This window comes from Anguilla anguilla, chromosome 5 (genome assembly GCF_013347855.1).
Source record: "Anguilla anguilla isolate fAngAng1 chromosome 5, fAngAng1.pri, whole genome shotgun sequence".
NCBI lineage: Eukaryota > Metazoa > Chordata > Actinopteri > Anguilliformes > Anguillidae > Anguilla > Anguilla anguilla.
Window position 1 is genome coordinate 25,726,477 of NC_049205.1, and position 22,133 is coordinate 25,748,609.

General features: G+C 47.5%; 1 protein-coding gene across 1 annotated transcript in view; it reads right to left on the bottom strand.

Annotated features, from left to right (window-relative positions):
- Positions 1-14,845: 14,845 nt before the first annotated feature.
- chid1 (chitinase domain containing 1) overlaps positions 14,846-22,133 on the bottom strand; it is a 386,345-nt gene continuing 379,057 nt past the window's right edge. The window contains exon 13 of the mRNA XM_035418828.1: positions 14,846-15,267. Within this exon, the coding sequence (XP_035274719.1) occupies positions 15,250-15,267 (18 nt within the window). The 3' untranslated portion in view covers positions 14,846-15,249. The remainder of the gene's footprint in view (positions 15,268-22,133) is intronic.

Consider the following 22,133-nt stretch of genomic DNA (forward strand, 5'->3'; position numbering starts at 1 on the left):
ATCTAACTGGCAGCACAGGATCCCCCCCTCTACCCGCAACTGCTCCCACTCCCTACACCACCTACTTCCCTCCGGTGGGGCTACCCTCTGCTCCTCCTGCTAAGGGAGCTCCCCCTGTCGCAACCGCACAGCCAGAGCCCGCAGATGGTCATCCTCCTGCTGCAGAACCGACCAGTCCCACGCATCCTCCACCGCCGGGCTGCTGGACACCTGACCCACCTCCACAATCCCCGGGCCCCAGGGCAGCTGGGACAGCGAGTCGGCGTTTGCGTTGAGGGCCTTCCGCCCTGCATCTGGGACAGGACGGCCCCCAGCCCCTTCTTACTCGCATCGGTATACAGACGAAAAGAATACTGAATAACGAAATGAACTAGAAAAAGTTTTTTAAAATGATACCATGTAATTCTACAGTCAATATCTGGGACTAATATTGAATAAATATACAACCTTACCATTGGTTTTCCACGTAGAGATGTCCCTTTTGAGACTGAGTGGTCATATATTGTCTTGGACAATCCGTTTGTGAAATATATGCGCATTTGTGATGACTGGGTACCTTCCAAAATAGTTGTGCGTAATACCACACGTGTTGTTTATGGCATTGTCGCCCTTTTTAGAACAGTCTGGCTTGATTGCCAATTCATTTATTCAGTAGGTGAGAGTATAAGCTTTCTAACAATGTATAACAAGTTTAATTTTGCTTTTGGAATAGCGTTTTATAGGTCAGCGTAACCGAAAATTTTCTTATCATCACATTCACTTACGCATTCACTCTGTGGTAGCAGTAAAAGATGCTGCACGAAACGTGGTCAAGGATTTTTCGTAATTTCTTAAAAAAAAAATACTATTATTATTGAGGACTTCTGGGCATAGCTAAGCTATATGTTTGCTGATAGACCTAGCTGACATTGTATTCTGGAGCAAAACAGAAGCGAATAGAAGAGTATCATTGATTTACTGTCTCTGTCTCCATACTGAACATAAGATTTCATTATTGCTATGTAAGTATTACTACTCAAAATATTTCGGTTATATACGTTATTTTTGAAATTGAGTGTCTTTAAATAGGTTAGTGGTATTATATAATGTGGATATTTCACACTGTAATATAAGCGTTAGTTAGTAGTAATAGTTTTTGTGAAGCATGCAACAGTGATGACATGAGAGTTGGAACATTGCCAAAACGTGGTGGACGGTTGAAAATTGTTTTCATGTCGTCCCATCTCCATACAAGAAAACATACGAGAGTATTACACATTTAGGTACTTTTTGTGTGACAATATTTTAGCATTATTTTTTTAATCTGATAGCAATATTTCATCTTAAACCTTCATAAGGGGCTCATTTATATGCTTTATAGTGGACAAAAAGCATTTTATTCAATTTTGGAGAGATTTTGGATATGTTTCTGGACCCCTAGATATTTTAGACCACTGTACTGACTGAAAGCTTGTAATACCCACTTGAAAATAATGCAACAGTGAATGTCCTGAGTCAAAACAGTTGATTTGTAGTGAAATACGTGAATATGTTGTGATTTACAGCAATGCATAACTTAGACATTTTGGATAGATTTGGAGACACTGGGTACACTGCTTAGTTTTTGCTTCATACATCTATAGTAGTTCTACATATCCACCCTTAGATTTTATGAATTTGTGGTCAAGAAGTTTTTGATCCAGCGCATGTATAGTTTAATCTGCTGTATATATGCAATCTCTCAGTATTTCATTGCAAACTAAAAAAGTGCAAATTCATTTTTGATTTTTTGTCGAGACAATTGCATTTGTGGCACTTTATTTCTTCCAAAATTATGAATATAAACTAATCTGTGTTAGTATTGTAAATTGTACAAATGTCTTGCTTCATTTAAGTGATTTTTCGAGTCTCTGTGGTGTTCACATCTGGAGTTATAAAGCTTTAAATAGGGTACCCCCTAAATGGGCAAGGATTGGCAAGATTTGGCTTGTGCAGGGTTAAAAGGGGTTAAAATAGAATCATTTACCAGGTCCCCCAGACACCTCTGCATCAACCGCTGGAAGGTGGCAGGAGCATTGCATAGGCTGAACGGTATCCGCTCGAACTGGAAGAGCCCAAGGAAGAGCCCTCGGTCCGGCCAAAGTCCTCCTCGTGCACCGCGAACACCCCCGCCCACTGCTCCGATGCTGCTGCTCAACTCCGGTGGAGGCAGAGGGCTCCCTACCCCTAGGGGCGCCTGCGCGCTCCGCACGTCCACCTCCCCCGGGCGGAGGGTCCGCAGCACCAGGTCACCCTCACCCTGTATCTGCGAGGGGGCGATGTGGGACACCGTGGCCAGGGGGCGCCACTGGGGCAGGGAGAGAGGGTAGGGGTGTACGTTAATCAAGTGGAGGGGAATCTTACCCCCCTCACACAAACCACAGCCCGGCCCACCTGCCAAGCTTGCCCCACCTGCCAAGCACCAAGCTTGCTGCCATGTGTATCCTGTGCTCATTCAGAGGGTTTTTAGTGCAGGTCTTCAAAAATTAGCACCACACGTCCGCAAGGTGCAATGCCTGCATAAACCATGAGGGCAGTATACATTTCATGCCTTTGTTTTACATTCAAACACATTCACCTAAAAATGAACAAATTCCATAAAAATAAAAATATATATATAAAAATATATAATATATATATATTGCTATACCGTCAATATTATGACTCATTATGAAGGAATATAACCTTTCCTTATATTCCTTCATAATGAGTCATAATATTGATGGTATAGCAGATGGATTAATTTCCATATTTGTTTATGGACAAATGTGTGTTACTGTATTTTTTATTTTGTTATTTTTATTTTTATGGAATTTGTTCATTTTTAGGTGAATGTGTTTGAATGTAAAACAAAGGCATGAAATGTATACTGCCCTCATGGTTTATGCAGGCATTGCACCTTGCGGACGTGTGGTGCTAATTTTTGAAGACCTGCACTAAAAACCCTCTGAATGAGCACAGGATACACATGGTGTTCTGTACTTATTAACAGACCTGTTAACGGTACTCACTTTTAACCAGCTGCTTTGTATGTCCCCAGACAATACAACAGCATATTAGCATTCAAAGGGTAATTATATCATTGATCTCAAACCAACATCGCACATATTTTATGAAAATATGTGAAACACATAACACTTGAAATGTAAAGCTCACAAAGTGTGCGGGAGCTGTAAACATAAAAACCAGAGCTCTATATCGATCAGGGAGTGGGAGACTATGCCAAAAAAAAAATTGCGTCCACCATTACACGCACTTACAAGACCTTCTTTAACATGGCGGAGTAGCTCGCTTGAGCACAGTAAACTACACAGTGTTTCGTAACCACAGCTTAAAAAACGTAGGAACTAATGTTTCGTTATGCTTATTTGTACCTTTCGTGCTTTTGTACACATTACTGACCTGTGAAACGGGAGAAATAATGGAGCAGAGGAAACTTGCTGCCGTTCGTCTGGTCGGTCTTGCCAGAATGGCATGCCTACGGCAGCTACGTCGTCAAGACAGTCCCATTGTGGGAAGCGCCCGGCTATCCTCTGCTGCCCCCCTACTGTCTGTAGTGGTATACATATATTGTTAATACGAAAGCCTTGGAGGACTTAGTTAAATCACTATTGCCTGAATATAAACGGTGTTACTTATACAAAATAAAATATTACATTAAATTAAACCGAAAACGTGACCACATATTTCGTGTGGGTCACACTTAAAGGGATGCATCAATCACCGGCCCACCAAAACCAATTTTCCAAAAAATACAGTGAGTATCCTATCTTTGTTCATTGTGGCTGTTGCCATAACATTAGTTGTCTACCTCCCTTTCTTGTATTAATTTCATTTCTAGATGGATTGTTTTTATAGTCAGTAAAATTAGACTAATGAAACTAAGCACACCTGCTATAATTAAGTGATTCAGCGATAACTATTATCCATGTGGCCAACTGACATTATCCCCCATGATTTATGTACCCATCCTATACGCAGTGAAATAGGCCTATTATTTTTACTTTCCATTCCCCATTCTTTGCCCATGCTACTGACAGTGTTTTAACTGCTGTTTACGTGTTTCACGGTTATATTGAAATGATGATGCAGATTCAGTTTTACTAGACATGCTCCATTCAGTTCAAAGAAATTACAAAATTAAAATATATGCCAGTTTTGCTACTTGCCTCGTCTCCCCAAGATACCCTTTTTTCAGCATGAAATTCTAATTATGAAGGTATTTCAAAACCAGAAGTAGCTGTGTTATATACTGTTCACTTGTGAACTATAAGCACATTTAACTCAATAGGCCTATGTGGTGGGGTGGGCGTGGTTTGAGCGTCGGCTGCAGAGAGAGAGAGGGTGAGAGGAGCGGCTCTCGGATCCTTCGTCACAACTGTCAGCTGGAGGTAATCAGCGCCGATAATTGTTAATTGTTTAATTGCGCTGATTGCCTCTGATTGCTTTCAACAGTGAGCCTGGGGTTTTTAAAAGGAAGACCGGAAGCTGGAGCGGGAGGGCTGATGACAAGACGGCTGCGGAACCGTCGTGGTTGTATGATTTTGTCTGTAAAAGACGCATCTGAAAATAAAAGAGCACGGAAGTGCTGATTACGAAAACAACTGTCTCCCGTGAGTGTGTGTTTAAACCGGAGGGGTGGCACTCGCTTGCCACAGTGGTGGCCCGTGCGGGGGGCAAGTATTAAACACACAGGAGACGGCATGGAACACAGCCAGGAGCAGGGGGAAGCGCCACAACCGGTGGTGGCGCTGGCGAGGATGCTGGAGGGGATGGCGGCGATGCAGGAGAGGCAGGCGGCGATGCACGCCGAACAGCTGGAGGCTCTGCGGGCGCAAACTTCCCTCCAGACCCAGGCTCTACTGCAACTGGCGGCTGCGGGAGAAACCAGCTCCCGAGAGAGACAGACCGGACCCCCCGTAGCTCTCCATCTACCAAAGATGACCCCGGATGACGACGCGGAGGCGTTCCTTGAGGGGTTTGAGGTGGCCGCAAGGGCAAGTAAATGGCCGGAGGAGGAGTGGGTCGTCCGCCTCCTGCCCCTCTTGACTGGGGAAGCACAACGAGCGGCACACAGCTTACCCCCCACAGCGCGGACGGTCTACGGTAACCTAAAGAAGGCGGTCCTGGACCGCCTGGGATACAGCCCGGAAGAACACCGGCGACGGTTCAGGGAGACGGCCCTGGCCGGAGAGGACCGACCGTTCGCATACGCACAGAGACTGCTGGACATGGCACGTCGGTGGCTGCGGCCAGAAATCCGGTCAGCAGACGAGGTGGTGGAGCTGGTGGCCCTCGAACGCTTTATCGATGGCCTCCCGGCGGAGACGGCGAATTGGGTGAGGTGCCATCGGCCGACCGGGTTGGCGGCCGCCGTCACCCTGGCGGAGGACCACCTGGCGCTCTACCCCCGCGGCCAGTCACAGCAGCAGCAGCAGCAGCAGCAGCAGCAAGGACGGGCAGACACGGCTCCGCGCAGGAGAGCCCTTCCTCGTTCCCTTCCTTCCCCCCTTTCTTCCTCCCTTCCCCGTGCCCAAACCTCCGCATTTTCCCGCAACAACCCTTTTGTTTCTGTTTCCCCAGCCCCAGGCTCAGTGGCGGAGGGATACGACCCACAGAGAGCTCCTCAGACGCCCGGATCGGGGTGTTGGCGGTGCGGACAACCGGGTCACCTGTGCCGCGAGTGCCCGCTCATGGAGGTGGGGCAGGTGGTTCGTGTTGTCGGCCCGCCCACCTCCGCTCCCGACCCAGACGGAGCGTACTGTATTCCGGTAAGGATTCAAGGGAGTGAACACCAGGCGCTGTTGGACTCAGGGGCTATGCAGACCATGATTCAACAAAGCCTGGTTCGACCCGAGGCGTTGTTAGAAGCATCAAGGGTATCTATAAGGTGTGTGCATGGGGATTTACACGAGTACCCTATAGTCTCAGTGGAAATTCGGTGTCAAGGAAAAAAACATAAAATAAAGGCTGCGGTTAGCTCCCGCCTCTCGCACCCTCTGATTTTAGGCACTGATTGGCCGGGGTTCCGCCAGACAGCTGGTAAGGTAGGGGGGGTGCATTCACGACGGATAGGGCTGTGTGACATGTGTGCTGCTGTCAGCGGTGACGCGGGGTCGTCCGACGCGGCAGAGGGGGAGCCGGCACCAGTGGAGCCTCCGGTAGAGACTCTGCAGGTACCGGTGTTTCGCCCCATGGAGGATTTCCCACTCGAGCAGTCTCGTGATGACACCCTACGCTTTGCCTTTGACCGCGTGATGTCCATTGATGGTCAACAGGTGCGCCCTGATGCAACACTCACTCACCCGTATTTTGTAATAATTCGGGATAGGTTATACAGAGTGTGTTGTGACACTCAGACTAAGGAGGAAATCACCCAATTGCTGGTGCCTAAAAGCTCTCGGGAAATGGTTTTTCAGACGGCTCATTTTAACCCCATGGCTGGTCATTTAGGGTATGAGAAAACACTGAACCGGATAATGGCCCGTTTCTATTGGTCGGGCATTTGGGCCGATGTGCGTCGGTGGTGTGCGTCGTGCCCTGAATGCCAACTAGTAAATTCCCCGGCTATACCAAAAGCGCCGTTGCGCCCCCTTCCGCTAATGGAGGTCCCTTTTGAGAGAGTGGGGATGGACTTCATCGGGCCGTTTGATCGGAGCACGCAGGGAAACCGTTTCGTGTTAGTTCTGGTGGATTATGCGACAAGGTATCCCGAAGCAGTTCCTTTGCGCAGCATTTCGGCAAAAAGTGTTGCGCAGGCGTTGTTTCAAATAATCTCCCGAGTCGGAATCCCGAAAGAGATTCTGACTGATCAGGGCACACAGTTTATGTCACGCACACTACGCGAGCTGTACGGGTTATTGGGCATTCATTCTATTAGAACCAGCGTGTACCATCCCCAAACGGATGGGCTGGTTGAGCGTTTTAATAGAACGTTGAAGTCTATGATCCGGAAGTTCGTTCATGAGGATAGCCGTAATTGGGATAAGTGGTTATCTCCTCTGGTGTTTGCAGTGCGGGAGGTTCCCCAGGCCTCCACGGGATTTTCTCCCTTTGAACTACTGTTCGGTAGGAAACCCCGGGGGATATTGGACCTAGTTAAAGAAAACTGGGAGGAGGGTCCGAGTCCTAGTAAAAATGAATTACAGTACGTGCTGGACCTGCGAGCAAAACTCCATACACTGGGTAAGTTGTCACGGGAGAATTTGCTCGAGGCGCAGGCACGTCAGCAACAGCACTACGACAGAGGAGCTAAACTACGGCAATTTTCACCGGGAGATAAAGTTCTTGTGTTACTCCCTACCTCTAGTTCTAAATTACTCGCCAAGTGGCAAGGGCCCTTTGCGGTCACACGGCGAGTGGGGGAGGTTGACTATGAGGTAGAGCGTACTGATAGAGAGGGGGCAAAACAGATTTATCACCTCAATCTCCTGAAAGCGTGGAAGGAGGTGGTGGCTGTCTCTCTGGTTACGGTGGATAAGGAGAGAGATGAGCTGGGGCCGGAGGTACCAAATTCATCCAATCAGATCTCAACCCTTTCAGATGACCATCTCTCACCGAATCAGAGAGCAGACCTTGCCTTGTTGCAAAAGCGTTTTGCTGATGTGTTTTCCCCCATACCAGGACGCACGCACCTCATACACCACCACATTGAGACTTCCCCGGGGGTGACGGTGCGGACCCGCCCCTATAGATTGCCGGAACACAAAAAGAAATTGGTCCAGGCAGAGATAAAGGCAATGCTAGAGCTGGGGGTAATAGAGGAATCCCACAGTCCCTGGAGTAGCCCCATTGTGCTGGTAGGTAAGCCTGATGGGTCTATTCGCTTCTGTGTGGATTATAGAAAGGTAAATGAAGTGTCACGGTTTGATGCTTATCCAATGCCTCGATGAGCTCTTGGATCGGCTTGGCACGGCTCAATTTTTTTCGACGCTGGATTTAACCAAGGGTTACTGGCAGATTCCCTTATCTGCCAAATCTAAGGAAAAAACGGCTTTCTCCGCTCCGGATGGTTTGTACCAATTCAGGACACTTCCGTTTGGGTTATTCGGAGCCCCTGCCACCTTCCAGCGCCTAATGGATCGGGTATTGCGTCCGCATGTTGGTTATGCTGCTGCCTATCTGGATGATGTAATCATCCATAGCAGCAGTTGGGAGCAGCATTTGCAGCATGTGGGGGCAGTGCTCGAATCCTTAAGGCAGGCAGGGCTCACGGTTAACCCAAAGAAGTGTGCTATTGGCCGAGCGGAGGTACGGTATTTGGGGTACCACTTGGGAAGTGGACAGGTGCGGCCTCTAGTGGACAAAACCGCGGCGATTGCAGCCTGTCCTCGACCCAAGTCAAAAAAAGAGGTAAGGAGGTTCTTGGGGCTGGCCGGCTATTACAGGAGGTTCATCCCGGCATTTTCGGAGCTAACCAGCCCCCTAACTGACTTAACCCGAAAAGGTGCCTCAGATCCGGTCCAGTGGACGGAACCGTGCCAGCGGGTGTTTGAGAGGGTAAAAGAAGCTCTCTGTGGGGAGCCGCTCTTGTTCACACCTAACTTCTCTCTCCCTTTTGTTTTGCAGACCGACGCGTCGGACAGAGGGCTGGGGGCTGTTTTGACCCAGCAGGTGGAGGGAGTCGACCGCCCCGTGCTGTACATTAGCCGAAAACTGTCACAACGGGAGGCGAAGTACAGCACGGTGGAGAAAGAGTGCCTCGCCATTAGGTGGGCGGTCGGAGCCCTCCGGTATTACCTTCTGGGTCACCCATTCACCCTCTGTTCGGACCATGCCCCCCTCCAATGGCTCCACCGCATGAAGGATACCAACGCCCGGATCACTCGGTGGTATCTGGCTTTGCAGCCTTTTAACTTCAATGTGATTCATAGACCGGGTGCACGGATGGTCGTGGCGGACTTCCTCTCTCGCCCCCAGGAGGTGGGGGGGGGGGAGAGGGGGGGGGTTGGTCATCGGCCGGATGGCTCCCCGGCCTAAGTCGGGCGGTGGGGGTATGTGGTGGGGTGGGCGTGGTTTGAGCGTCGGCTGCAGAGAGAGAGGGTGAGAGGAGCGGCTCTCGGATCCTTCGTCACAACTGTCAGCTGGAAGTAATCAGCGCCGATAATTGTTAATTGTTTAATTGCGCTGATTGCCTCTGATTGCTTTCAACAGTGAGCCTGGGGTTTTTAAAAGGAAGACCGGAAGCTGGAGCGGGAGGGCTGATGACAAGACGGCTGCGGAACCGTCGTGTGTTTGTATGATTTTGTCTGTAAAAGACGCATCTGAAAATAAAAGAGCACGGAAGTGCTGATTACGAAAACAACTGTCTCCCGTGAGTGTGTGTTTAAACCGGAGGGGTGGCACTCGCTTGCCACAGTGGTGGCCCGTGCGGGGGGCAAGTATTAAACACACAGGAGACGGCATGGAACACAGCCAGGAGCAGGGGGAAGCGCCACAACCGGTGGTGGCGCTGGCGAGGATGCTGGAGGGGATGGCGGCGATGCAGGAGAGGCAGGCGGCGATGCACGCCGAACAGCTGGAGGCTCTGCGGGCGCAAACTTCCCTCCAGACCCAGGCTCTACTGCAACTGGCGGCTGCGGGAGAAACCAGCTCCCGAGAGAGACAGACCGGACCCCCCGTAGCTCTCCATCTACCAAAGATGACCCCGGATGACGACGCGGAGGCGTTCCTTGAGGGGTTTGAGGTGGCCGCAAGGGCAAGTAAATGGCCGGAGGAGGAGTGGGTCGTCCGCCTCCTGCCCCTCTTGACTGGGGAAGCACAACGAGCGGCACACAGCTTACCCCCCACAGCGCGGACGGTCTACGGTAACCTAAAGAAGGCGGTCCTGGACCGCCTGGGATACAGCCCGGAAGAACACCGGCGACGGTTCAGGGAGACGGCCCTGGCCGGAGAGGACCGATCGTTCGCATACGCACAGAGACTGCTGGACATGGCGCGTCGGTGGCTGCGGCCAGAAATCCGGTCAGCAGACGAGGTGGTGGAGCTGGTGGCCCTCGAACGCTCTATCGATGGCCTCCCGGCGGAGACGGCGAATTGGGTGAGGTGCCATCGGCCGACCGGGTTGGCGGCCGCCGTCACCCTGGCGGAGGACCACCTGGCGCTCTACCCCCGCGGCCAGTCACAGCAGCAGCAGCAGCAGCAGCAGCAGCAAGGACGGGCAGACACGGCTCCGCGCAGGAGAGCCCTTCCTCGTTCCCTTCCTTCCCCCCTTTCTTCCTCCCTTCCCCGTGCCCAAACCTCCGCATTTTCCCGCAACAACCCTTTTGTTTCTGTTTCCCCAGCCCCAGGCTCAGTGGCGGAGGGATACGACCCACAGAGAGCTCCTCAGACGCCCGGATCGGGGTGTTGGCGGTGCGGACAACCGGGTCACCTGTGCCGCGAGTGCCCGCTCATGGAGGTGGGGCAGGTGGTTCGTGTTGTCGGCCCGCCCACCTCCGCTCCCGACCCAGACGGAGCGTACTGTATTCCGGTAAGGATTCAAGGGAGTGAACACCAGGCGCTGTTGGACTCAGGGGCTATGCAGACCATGATTCAACAAAGCCTGGTTCGACCCGAGGCGTTGTTAGAAGCATCAAGGGTATCTATAAGGTGTGTGCATGGGGATTTACACGAGTACCCTATAGTCTCAGTGGAAATTCGGTGTCAAGGAAAAAAACATAAAATAAAGGCTGCGGTTAGCTCCCGCCTCTCGCACCCTCTGATTTTAGGCACTGATTGGCCGGGGTTCCGCCAGACAGCTGGTAAGGTAGGGGGGGTGCATTCACGACGGATAGGGCTGTGTGACATGTGTGCTGCTGTCAGCGGTGACGCGGGGTCGTCCGACGCGGCAGAGGGGGAGCCGGCACCAGTGGAGCCTCCGGTAGAGACTCTGCAGGTACCGGTGTTTCGCCCCATGGAGGATTTCCCACTCGAGCAGTCTCGTGATGACACCCTACGCTTTGCCTTTGACCGCGTGATGTCCATTGATGGTCAACAGGTGCGCCCTGATGCAACACTCACTCACCCGTATTTTGTAATAATTCGGGATAGGTTATACAGAGTGTGTTGTGACACTCAGACTAAGGAGGAAATCACCCAATTGCTGGTGCCTAAAAGCTCTCGGGAAATGGTTTTTCAGACGGCTCATTTTAACCCCATGGCTGGTCATTTAGGGTATGAGAAAACACTGAACCGGATAATGGCCCGTTTCTATTGGTCGGGCATTTGGGCCGATGTGCGTCGGTGGTGTGCGTCGTGCCCTGAATGCCAACTAGTAAATTCCCCGGCTATACCAAAAGCGCCGTTGCGCCCCCTTCCGCTAATGGAGGTCCCTTTTGAGAGAGTGGGGATGGACTTCATCGGGCCGTTTGATCGGAGCACGCAGGGATACCGTTTCGTGTTAGTTCTGGTGGATTATGCGACAAGGTATCCCGAAGCAGTTCCTTTGCGCAGCATTTCGGCAAAAAGTGTTGCGCAGGCGTTGTTTCAAATAATCTCCCGAGTCGGAATCCCGAAAGAGATTCTGACTGATCAGGGCACACAGTTTATGTCACGCACACTACGCGAGCTGTACGGGTTATTGGGCATTCATTCTATTAGAACCAGCGTGTACCATCCCCAAACGGATGGGCTGGTTGAGCGTTTTAATAGAACGTTGAAGTCTATGATCCGGAAGTTCGTTCATGAGGATAGCCGTAATTGGGATAAGTGGTTATCTCCTCTGGTGTTTGCAGTGCGGGAGGTTCCCCAGGCCTCCACGGGATTTTCTCCCTTTGAACTACTGTTCGGTAGGAAACCCCGGGGGATATTGGACCTAGTTAAAGAAAACTGGGAGGAGGGTCCGAGTCCTAGTAAAAATGAATTACAGTACGTGCTGGACCTGCGAGCAAAACTCCATACACTGGGTAAGTTGTCACGGGAGAATTTGCTCGAGGCGCAGGCACGTCAGCAACAGCACTACGACAGAGGAGCTAAACTACGGCAATTTTCACCGGGAGATAAAGTTCTTGTGTTACTCCCTACCTCTAGTTCTAAATTACTCGCCAAGTGGCAAGGGCCCTTTGCGGTCACACGGCGAGTGGGGGAGGTTGACTATGAGGTAGAGCGTACTGATAGAGAGGGGGCAAAACAGATTTATCACCTCAATCTCCTGAAAGCGTGGAAGGAGGTGGTGGCTGTCTCTCTGGTTACGGTGGATAAGGAGAGAGATGAGCTGGGGCCGGAGGTACCAAATTCATCCAATCAGATCTCAACCCTTTCAGATGACCATCTCTCACCGAATCAGAGAGCAGACCTTGCCTTGTTGCAAAAGCGTTTTGCTGATGTGTTTTCCCCCATACCAGGACGCACGCACCTCATACACCACCACATTGAGACTTCCCCGGGGGTGACGGTGCGGACCCGCCCCTATAGATTGCCGGAACACAAAAAGAAATTGGTCCAGGCAGAGATAAAGGCAATGCTAGAGCTGGGGGTAATAGAGGAATCCCACAGTCCCTGGAGTAGCCCCATTGTGCTGGTAGGTAAGCCTGATGGGTCTATTCGCTTCTGTGTGGATTATAGAAAGGTAAATGAAGTGTCACGGTTTGATGCTTATCCAATGCCTCGATGAGCTCTTGGATCGGCTTGGCACGGCTCAATTTTTTTCGACGCTGGATTTAACCAAGGGTTACTGGCAGATTCCCTTATCTGCCAAATCTAAGGAAAAAACGGCTTTCTCCGCTCCGGATGGTTTGTACCAATTCAGGACACTTCCGTTTGGGTTATTCGGAGCCCCTGCCACCTTCCAGCGCCTAATGGATCGGGTATTGCGTCCGCATGTTGGTTATGCTGCTGCCTATCTGGATGATGTAATCATCCATAGCAGCAGTTGGGAGCAGCATTTGCAGCATGTGGGGGCAGTGCTCGAATCCTTAAGGCAGGCAGGGCTCACGGCTAACCCAAAGAAGTGTGCTATTGGCCGAGCGGAGGTACGGTATTTGGGGTACCACTTGGGAAGTGGACAGGTGCGGCCTCTAGTGGACAAAACCGCGGCGATTGCAGCCTGTCCTCGACCCAAGTCAAAAAAAGAGGTAAGGAGGTTCTTGGGGCTGGCCGGCTATTACAGGAGGTTCATCCCGGCATTTTCGGAGCTAACCAGCCCCCTAACTGACTTAACCCGAAAAGGTGCCTCAGATCCGGTCCAGTGGACGGAACCGTGCCAGCGGGTGTTTGAGAGGGTAAAAGAAGCTCTCTGTGGGGAGCCGCTCTTGTTCACACCTAACTTCTCTCTCCCTTTTGTTTTGCAGACCGACGCGTCGGACAGAGGGCTGGGGGCTGTTTTGACCCAGCAGGTGGAGGGAGTCGACCGCCCCGTGCTGTACATTAGCCGAAAACTGTCACAACGGGAGGCGAAGTACAGCACGGTGGAGAAAGAGTGCCTCGCCATTAGGTGGGCGGTCGGAGCCCTCCGGTATTACCTTCTGGGTCACCCATTCACCCTCTGTTCGGACCATGCCCCCCTCCAATGGCTCCACCGCATGAAGGATACCAACGCCCGGATCACTCGGTGGTATCTGGCTTTGCAGCCTTTTAACTTCAATGTGATTCATAGACCGGGTGCACGGATGGTCGTGGCGGACTTCCTCTCTCGCCCCCAGGAGGAGGGGGGGGGGGGAGAGGGGGGGGGTTGGTCATCGGCCGGATGGCTCCCCGGCCTAAGTCGGGCGGTGGGGGTATGTGGTGGGGTGGGCGTGGTTTGAGCGTCGGCTGCAGAGAGAGAGGGTGAGAGGAGCGGCTCTCGGATCCTTCGTCACAACTGTCAGCTGGAAGTAATCAGCGCCGATAATTGTTAATTGTTTAATTGCGCTGATTGCCTCTGATTGCTTTCAACAGTGAGCCTGGGGTTTTTAAAAGGAAGACCGGAAGCTGGAGCGGGAGGGCTGATGACAAGACGGCTGCGGAACCGTCGTGGTTGTATGATTTTGTCTGTAAAAGACGCATCTGAAAATAAAAGAGCACGGAAGTGCTGATTACGAAAACAACTGTCTCCCGTGAGTGTGTGTTTAAACCGGAGGGGTGGCACTCGCTTGCCACAGCCTATAGTTAACGTTCAAATTTATATAGACCCTGAAATGTAAAGCTGATGAGTGGTTTACAGTGATTATATCACAAACCATAACCAGCACCTTAACTGCTAGGCTCAGTAAATAAATTTGTAACTAGATAAAGATTGCTCCACAACTGTTTTTCACACTGTACCACCTCTTTGTATGTCACTGTTCGTGATTCTAGTCACCAGAAAATAAAAAGGAGGACAGCCTGGACCTCAGCAGTCCTGGACCAGACAACACCGGGAGAGTCCACAGACCAAGCCCTTTTGCCTCTGCCACAAGAAACCTAGCACCTGGTGCTTCTTTAACTACACCAAGCCATGTATTTGGTTTCTCTCCCTCACCCTCACATACACCAAGCCAGGCATCTCATACCTCTCCTTCACTGTCCCTGAGTATGACACCTGGAGGACAACAAAGGAAGAAGAGTCCAAGGGCAAGATTCTGTTAACACAGCTCTCCTCCAGAAGCTGGAAGAAATCCGTGAGGAGACAGGGGCATCCCAGAACATATACAACGCATTTGGAACTTACCTCACCATGTTCCTTCAGCAGCTGCCTCAAAAGGACGCTAACAAACTTACAACCCCAATTCCAAAAAAGTCGGGACGTTAAATGAAATGCAAATAAAAACAGAAAGCAGTAATTTGTAAATTTACTTTGACTTTTATTCAAACAAAAACAGTATAAAGACAAGGTATTTCATGTTTTATCTAATTAACTTAATTGTTTTTTAAAGATATACGTTTATTATGAAATTTATGCCTGCAACACGTTCCAATAAAGATTGGACGGGTAATTTAGGACTAATAACAATGTGGCAAGTTGAAATATCACAGTGATGTGATACAGGTGATGTGAAACAGGTGAGGCAATCGTGTTATAGTATATAAGGAGCCTCCAAGAAAGGCCTAGTTCTTCATGAGCAAGAATGGCTTGAGGCTCGCCAATTTGCCAACAGATGCGTCAGTGAATAATCCAGCAGTTTGAGAACAACCTTCACCAAAGACAAATCGGTAGGATTTTGGGCATTTCACCCTCTACAGTGCACAATATAATTAAAAGATTCAAGGAATCCAGTTAAATCTCAGTGTACAAAGGGCAAGGCTGAAAACCACTTCTGAATACGCGTGATCTCCGATCCCTCAGACGTCACCGTCTTAAAAGTCGTCATGCGTCTGTAATGGAAATCATGACATGGGCTCAGGAATACTTTGTTAAACCTTTGTCATTCAACACCGTTCTCTGCTATATCTACAGATGCAAGTTAAGGCTTTATTATGCAAAGCAGAAGCCATACATCAACACTGTCCAGAAGCACCGCCAATTTTTCTGGGCTTGGTCTCATCTGAGATGGACTGCAGCACAGTGGAAGCGTGTTTTGTCGTTCGACGAGTCAACATTTCAAATAGTTTTTGGACAAAACAGCTGTCGTGTCCTCCGGGCCAAAAAGGAAAAGGACCGTCCAAGCTGTTATCAGCGTCAGGTCCAAAAGCCAACGTCTGTCATAGCATGGGGGTGTGTCAGAGCCCAAGACATGGGTAACTTGCACATCTGTGAGGGCACCATTAATGCAGAAAGATATGTACAAATTTTGGAGCAACATATGCTGCCATTCAGATGCTGTCTTCTCCCGGTATGTTCCTGCATTTTCCAGCAGGACAATGCCAAACCACAATTACAAGTTCATGGCTGCGTAAGCAGAGAGTGCGGGTGCTAGATTGGCCTGCCTGCAGTCCTGACCCGTTTCCGATTGAGAATGTGAGGCGTATTATGAAGCACGAAATACGGCAACGAAGGCCCCGAATAATTGCGCAGCTGAAGACCTGCAAAATGGAAGAATGGGGGAAAATGTGGGCACAAGGAATTGCATTCAAACGACAAAGCGTTTCTCGTCACAATACCGCTAATTGAATCAACCGGCAGTAAACTGCATTGGAGAAATTAGCTGTTTCAAACCGTCGCTACACAAAACATTGCACAAAAAATGTATTGCTAGTCATTTCGGTGTCACCCCCCTTTGATGGTGTCACCTGGTGTGGTCCGCACACCCCACACCCCCCTACTGATGCCTTTGTCTCCGTTGTCTCAATAAATTTAATAGTCCAATGTACCACCTTCGCTGTTGGCACCGCTGTCACTGTTTCTCCTGCCTTCTCAGTATGTACATTAAAACAATCTCCTCCAATGTCACCATGTTTGTTATTATAGGCAGAAAAGGAATTAGCTGTCAATGAATTCAGGCCCCAATCTGCCCCCTAGTGGATATACCTTTTATACCCCCAATAAGACATAAAAAGTAAGCATGCATTTCGCTTGGGATGCAAGCACTTTGCATACACTAGCTCAACAAAATTCAAGTATGTTTCCAGCCTTACGCAAACAAACGGTAAGTTCAGTTTCAGCACCATTGTTCATAGAAACATAGGCTACTTGTTTCTTTCCCATTACAAAGTTCTCAAACTATGTAGCCTAACTTAAACCAAAGACAGGGCAGTAAACAACACCCAGGCTTTTCCATCGCTTCCATACAGGCTGTTATGCGTTCTAAGATAGAAGACACGGTGGTCGATATAAGAGTAGAGTTTAGAGATAACCACCAACGTGATGACACAGCCACTTTTCTTATTTTAGTTTATTATTTCTCATATAGTTTCACCGCCAGCTAGCTCTCTTTGTATATCTACACAACAATGCTTGCAGGCTAAAGTTAAGCATTTCATTACCAGCTAACAACTGCCTGTGTTGCTTTGTTAACAGTGAATTTTACAAATAACCTTTTCTTTTGCAGTTTTCTCAGTTAACTGCAGTTAATAGACGAGACATGTTAGCTATCTAATGGTATTACTAGGCAGAATATATCTTACCTTCAAGCAAATGTAACTAGCTGTGTCTGTCTGTGGTATAGAGGGTATGCACTGACGTCACTTTCCCACCGGAATATGCCCCCTCAGTCAGACTGAGTGGCAAAACATGCTGCGGCATGGCTGCCTTTAGTAGAGTAAACTGCAAAACCGGGAGTAAAACAAACGATTATCTGCTTAAATTAAAGGCAGTTGGACTCGACAGTGATCCTTACAACTTACCAAAGAACCAGTGGTCCATGGACACTCAATATAAAATCGGAGCCCTATTTTTACAGACTGCCGAAAGCTAAAGAAAAGAGAAGCGAATGGATCACTGCAATTCGCAGAAACAATAGGAATCCAGGCACCGAAACGTGGATTTGCGGTTCTTATTTTGTGTCAGGTATGTTGGATTTTTGGGTAAAATCATACCTTAATGTATATGCTTGGCTAGCTAACACTATCTAACCATCCCCCCTTTGTTTGTAGAACACAAGGCTCATCATCATGGATGTTTTTTAATAAATGCTGACAAAAACTTTACAGTTACACAGAATATAAATGAAAGATGCCAAATATTTAATTGATGAGTAGTCAATACAGTACATAACTTAAGGTATGATTTTACCCAAAAATCCAACATACCTGACACAAAATGACAACAGAAAATCCATGTTTCGGTGCCTGGATTCCAGTTGTTTCTGCGAATTGCAGCGATCCATTTTCTCCTCTTTTCTTTAGCTTTCGGCAGTCTGTAAAAAGATAGCTCCGATTTCTTGTTGAATCTATTTGTACAGTCACTCGCACAACAGCTCTTTCCAATTTTAGATGTGTTTTTTGTGTTTTTGCGGCATTCAAGCTGAATGCTAACACTGCCACTCAGTAGTCTTTCTGCCACTCAGTGGGTGTAACCGCAGTGACTTCCACTTGCGGTGACATCATGTGCATACCCTCTATTGACTGCAAGTGTCACAAAGTTTTATCCACAACAAACACTTCCAAGTTTGTCTTCGGCTTGGGGAATGGAATAAAAATAACACCCCCCATTTCAAATGTTCAGGCTAATGGGCATTCCCCAACAGCAGCTTTTTACCACCTACATAAGCTTTATAATTTGAAACTATCTAAAGTATTTTCCAGCTATCAGCTAGACAGTGTCAGTTCTAGACCAACTGTCAATACCCAACCCTACCTACAGCACAGTGCCTAGAACCTGAAAGGCTTTGATCAAATTTTTTTCAAACTGAGCACATTCCAATTTTGTTCCTCCCATAAAGTAATCCTGCCTAATGTTTTTATTTCCCACATGCAGAACTTTAGATTTGATATATTAAATTCAATTAGCCAGGTTTCCGCCCACTTCTGGATTTTATTTAAATCTTGGATTACTTTAGTAGATTCCAAACTATTAGCTGGGCCTCCCAGTTTTGTATCATCTGCAAATTTGACTAATGCACTTTCTATGTCCCTGTCAAGGTCATTGATATACATGAGGAAGAGCAGTGGTCCCAGCACTGATCCTTGTGGGACTCTACTTCCAACAGTTCCCTGCTCAAATAATATCCCTCCTACTTTTACTCTTTGTGTTCTACCCTGTAGCCCGTTCCGAATCCACTCTGAAATATGTCCTCTAATTAGGGGTCCAAGCAGCGAAGATGGTGGAACCCTATTGTATTTGTTAGGATTATTAGGGGTCCAAGCAGCGAAGCTGGTGGAACCCTATTGTATCTGTTAGGATTATTAGGGGTCCAAGCAGCGAAGCTGGTGGAACCCTATTGTATTTGTTAGGATTATTAGGGGTCCAAGCAGCGAAGCTGGTGGAACCCTATTGTATCTGTTAGGATTATTATTCTTATTATTATTTTTCTCCGCTAAAAGTGTCTGAGGCTCAGCAACCATAAGTCCTAGAGCAACCAAATTTGGCAGGTGGGTTCCTATGGCCTCCCACTACTCAGGCACTAAAAATCACCTATGTCGGCCAGATGGTGGCGCTATAACAAAGGGTTATGCGTTTAAGGCCATAACTCCGACACCATACGTTAGATCAACACAAAACTTCATCGACCTGTGCAGCTGAACGTGCTCTACAACTTTGCTATTGGCCCCACCTATGTCCGCCATATTGTTTGCCCGCCATTTTGACCTTTTCGTTGGGGCGTGGAAGTTTTCTCCGCTAAAATGTCTGAGGCTCAGCAACCATAAGTTGTAGACCAACCAAATTTGGTAGGTGGGTTCCTATGGCCCCCCACTACTCAGGCACGAAAAATCACCTATGTCGGCCAGATGGTGGCGCTATAACACAGGGTCATACTTTAAAAGTCCATAACTCCCACAGCGTAAGTCAGATCAACACAAAACTTCATCGACCGATGCATCTGAATGTGCTCTACAACTTTGCTTTTGGGAGCACCTATGTCCGCCATATTATTTGCCCACCATTTGGACTTTTGTATTAGTTGGGGTGCGGAAGAGCTGGAGCTCCAAATCTAAGTGTTACGACATCTAGTAAACTTCTTTACGGCAAGCGACATCCATGGCGACGCAAGTAATCCGACACCGTAGGGTCTAGTTTTTATCAGTGAGGGGAGGGTCTGACCGTCGGGGAAGGAATGGAAGACAGTGCCACCCAGAGTGCATGCTAGGATACCAAAAGTTTGTAAATAAAAGCTTTTTAGTGGATGTATAATTACTTTTCTTGAGCCTGCATCCATTTGAAGACAGTATCAGGTGAGTTCGTTTAGTCTTTGAATCTGTCATTATACTGAGAAATAGCTAAACCATTTTATTGATAGGTTCTGAGTTTCTGTGCAAACGAGCGAAAACACACTGGTATAATGAAACAATGACGGCAGCCTAATACATATATAGTCCGCTTCGTTCCGTTGCTACCATAACATAACGACCTACAGCTGCAGTTTCTCGCTGCAATTACTAATATTGAATATAAACAAAAGACGCAATTTATGCTGTAGTCTGCCAATGTCTAAATAAATAATACGGTCCATTTGAAGACAATATCGGGTGAGTTCGTTTAGTCTTTAAATCCGTCATTATGCTGAGAGAAACCGTATTCTCAATTTAATCTCTAAATTGACTGTAAGCTTAGGGTTGTAACTAGGTTGTTGTTTCGTAGGTGACTTAGTCTTAACTCGTCTTAACTATTGCTTGTATTGTTGCATAGACTGCGTTGTTGCTGTTCTTGTTTGTGTTAGTGTTAACCAGTTTCACCTACAGGGTCCAAGTTGAACAATGCGGTTGTTCCCTGCACTTGGAACGGTACTTCTCTCTAGGGTTTTCGACACACATGTTCCTGATTATGATTATACACTTTGTTGCACATCGCTCTGGATAAGAGCATCTGCCAAATGCCTGTAATGTAATGTTATGTAATATTTTGTAGCAACAAGATAAACCCGACATTAGACCAAAAATATGTCAATACAGCAGTGACAACGCTGCTCACTGAATAACAAAATAAACGAGACAATTATTTTTTTAATTATACCATGTCATTCTACAGTCAATATATGGGACTAAACATTGAATAAATATACAATCTTACCATTGGTTTTACGCGTAGAGATGTCCCTTTTGCGAATGAGTGGTCATATATTGTCTTGGACAATCTGTTTGCGAAATATACGCGCATCTGTGACGCCTGTGTCGGCTATCTTCAGTAATAGCTGTGCGTAATACCACACCTGTTGCTTACGGCGTTGTCGCCCTTTATAGTGCAATTTGGGTTGATTGACAACTCATTTATTCCGTAGGTGAGAGTATAAGCTTTCTAACGATGTATAACATGTCTGATTTGGCTTCTGGAATAGCGTTTTATAGGTCAGCGTAACCGAAAGTTTTCTCATCTGCCAATGTCTACATAAATAAAACGGTAGGCTGCTCTGCGGCCAGCACGCAGGTCGCGAGTTGATATTTCGTCTTTTGTTTCGTTTTTTCTCAATGTCGTCTTTATTATTTGAAATGTGTATTTATGTGTTATTATTCTATCTGTCTCTGAGGCGCTCTGAAATATGCATTCTCTGCTAAGCTGAGCAATGGATTGGAATATGTGTCTGACGTAGTGTTGCACGGTATACCAAAACTTCAGCACTTTCTCGGTACTTAAAAAAAAAAAAAAAAAGAGAAACGGTTCGCTATTAGAATATTCCGACGTTCGGTAGTTTTGAGTCAAATGTAAAAGCCAGGGAAAATTGTCTCCCGCATTACTGATTTAGAGGATGAAAAGTGTAATTTGTCAGAATCTTCGCTAGATGGCAGTAGCAACTAAGGTTGCCAAGTGAGGTGACGTGCGCTTGTGAATTCTCTTCGCTGATACAGCGAAAGCTTTGACTCAGTTGACTTCAGTAGCAATAGATGTTCTAATTTGTAAATATTTTATTATAGGAAGATGCTGTATTGTTATTTTAATATGCTATTTTTTTTACATTACATTACATTACATTACAGGCATTTGGCAGATGCTCTTATCCAGAGCGACGTACAACAAAGTGTATAACCATAACCAGGAACAAGTATGACGAAACCCCTAGAGAGAAGTACCGGTCCAAGTGCAGGGAACAACCGCATAGTTCAACTTGGACCCTGGAGGTTAAACTGATTAACACTAACAACGAGAACGGCAATAACGCGATCTATGGAAAAAATACAAGTAGTCGTTAAGACAGTTAATGCACCTAAGTCACCTACGAAACAGCTGCCTAGTTACAACCCTAAGCTTAGTCATTTACAGGGAGGTAGGGAGGGATGGGGAGAGGTGCAGCCTGAAGAGGTGAGTCTTCAGTCGTCGTTGATTTTTGGATCTATTTAAAAGTGAAAGACCTGTTTAAAAATAATTTACTTTAAAATTGTTTAATTTTTGAAATATATTTAATATAGTTTTCTATGGGTTAGTGTTGTAACACTATAGGCCTATGCTTATTGATATGTTGAACAGGCTTCAACTTAAAGTTTGTTAATAAACCAGGTTTTTAATAATCCGTGAATTCGAAAATGAGGTCAACCCTTGTGGACATTACGTTTCTGATCTATTAAGGTAATTTCAGTATCGTTAGGTACCGAGTATTGAATCAGTAACGTTTCAGTATTAATTATCGTGATACTAAACCTGGTATCGATATAAAAGTCAAAATTTTGGTATCGTGACAACACTAGTGTGACGCCTTTTTTAGTTACAGCATGGA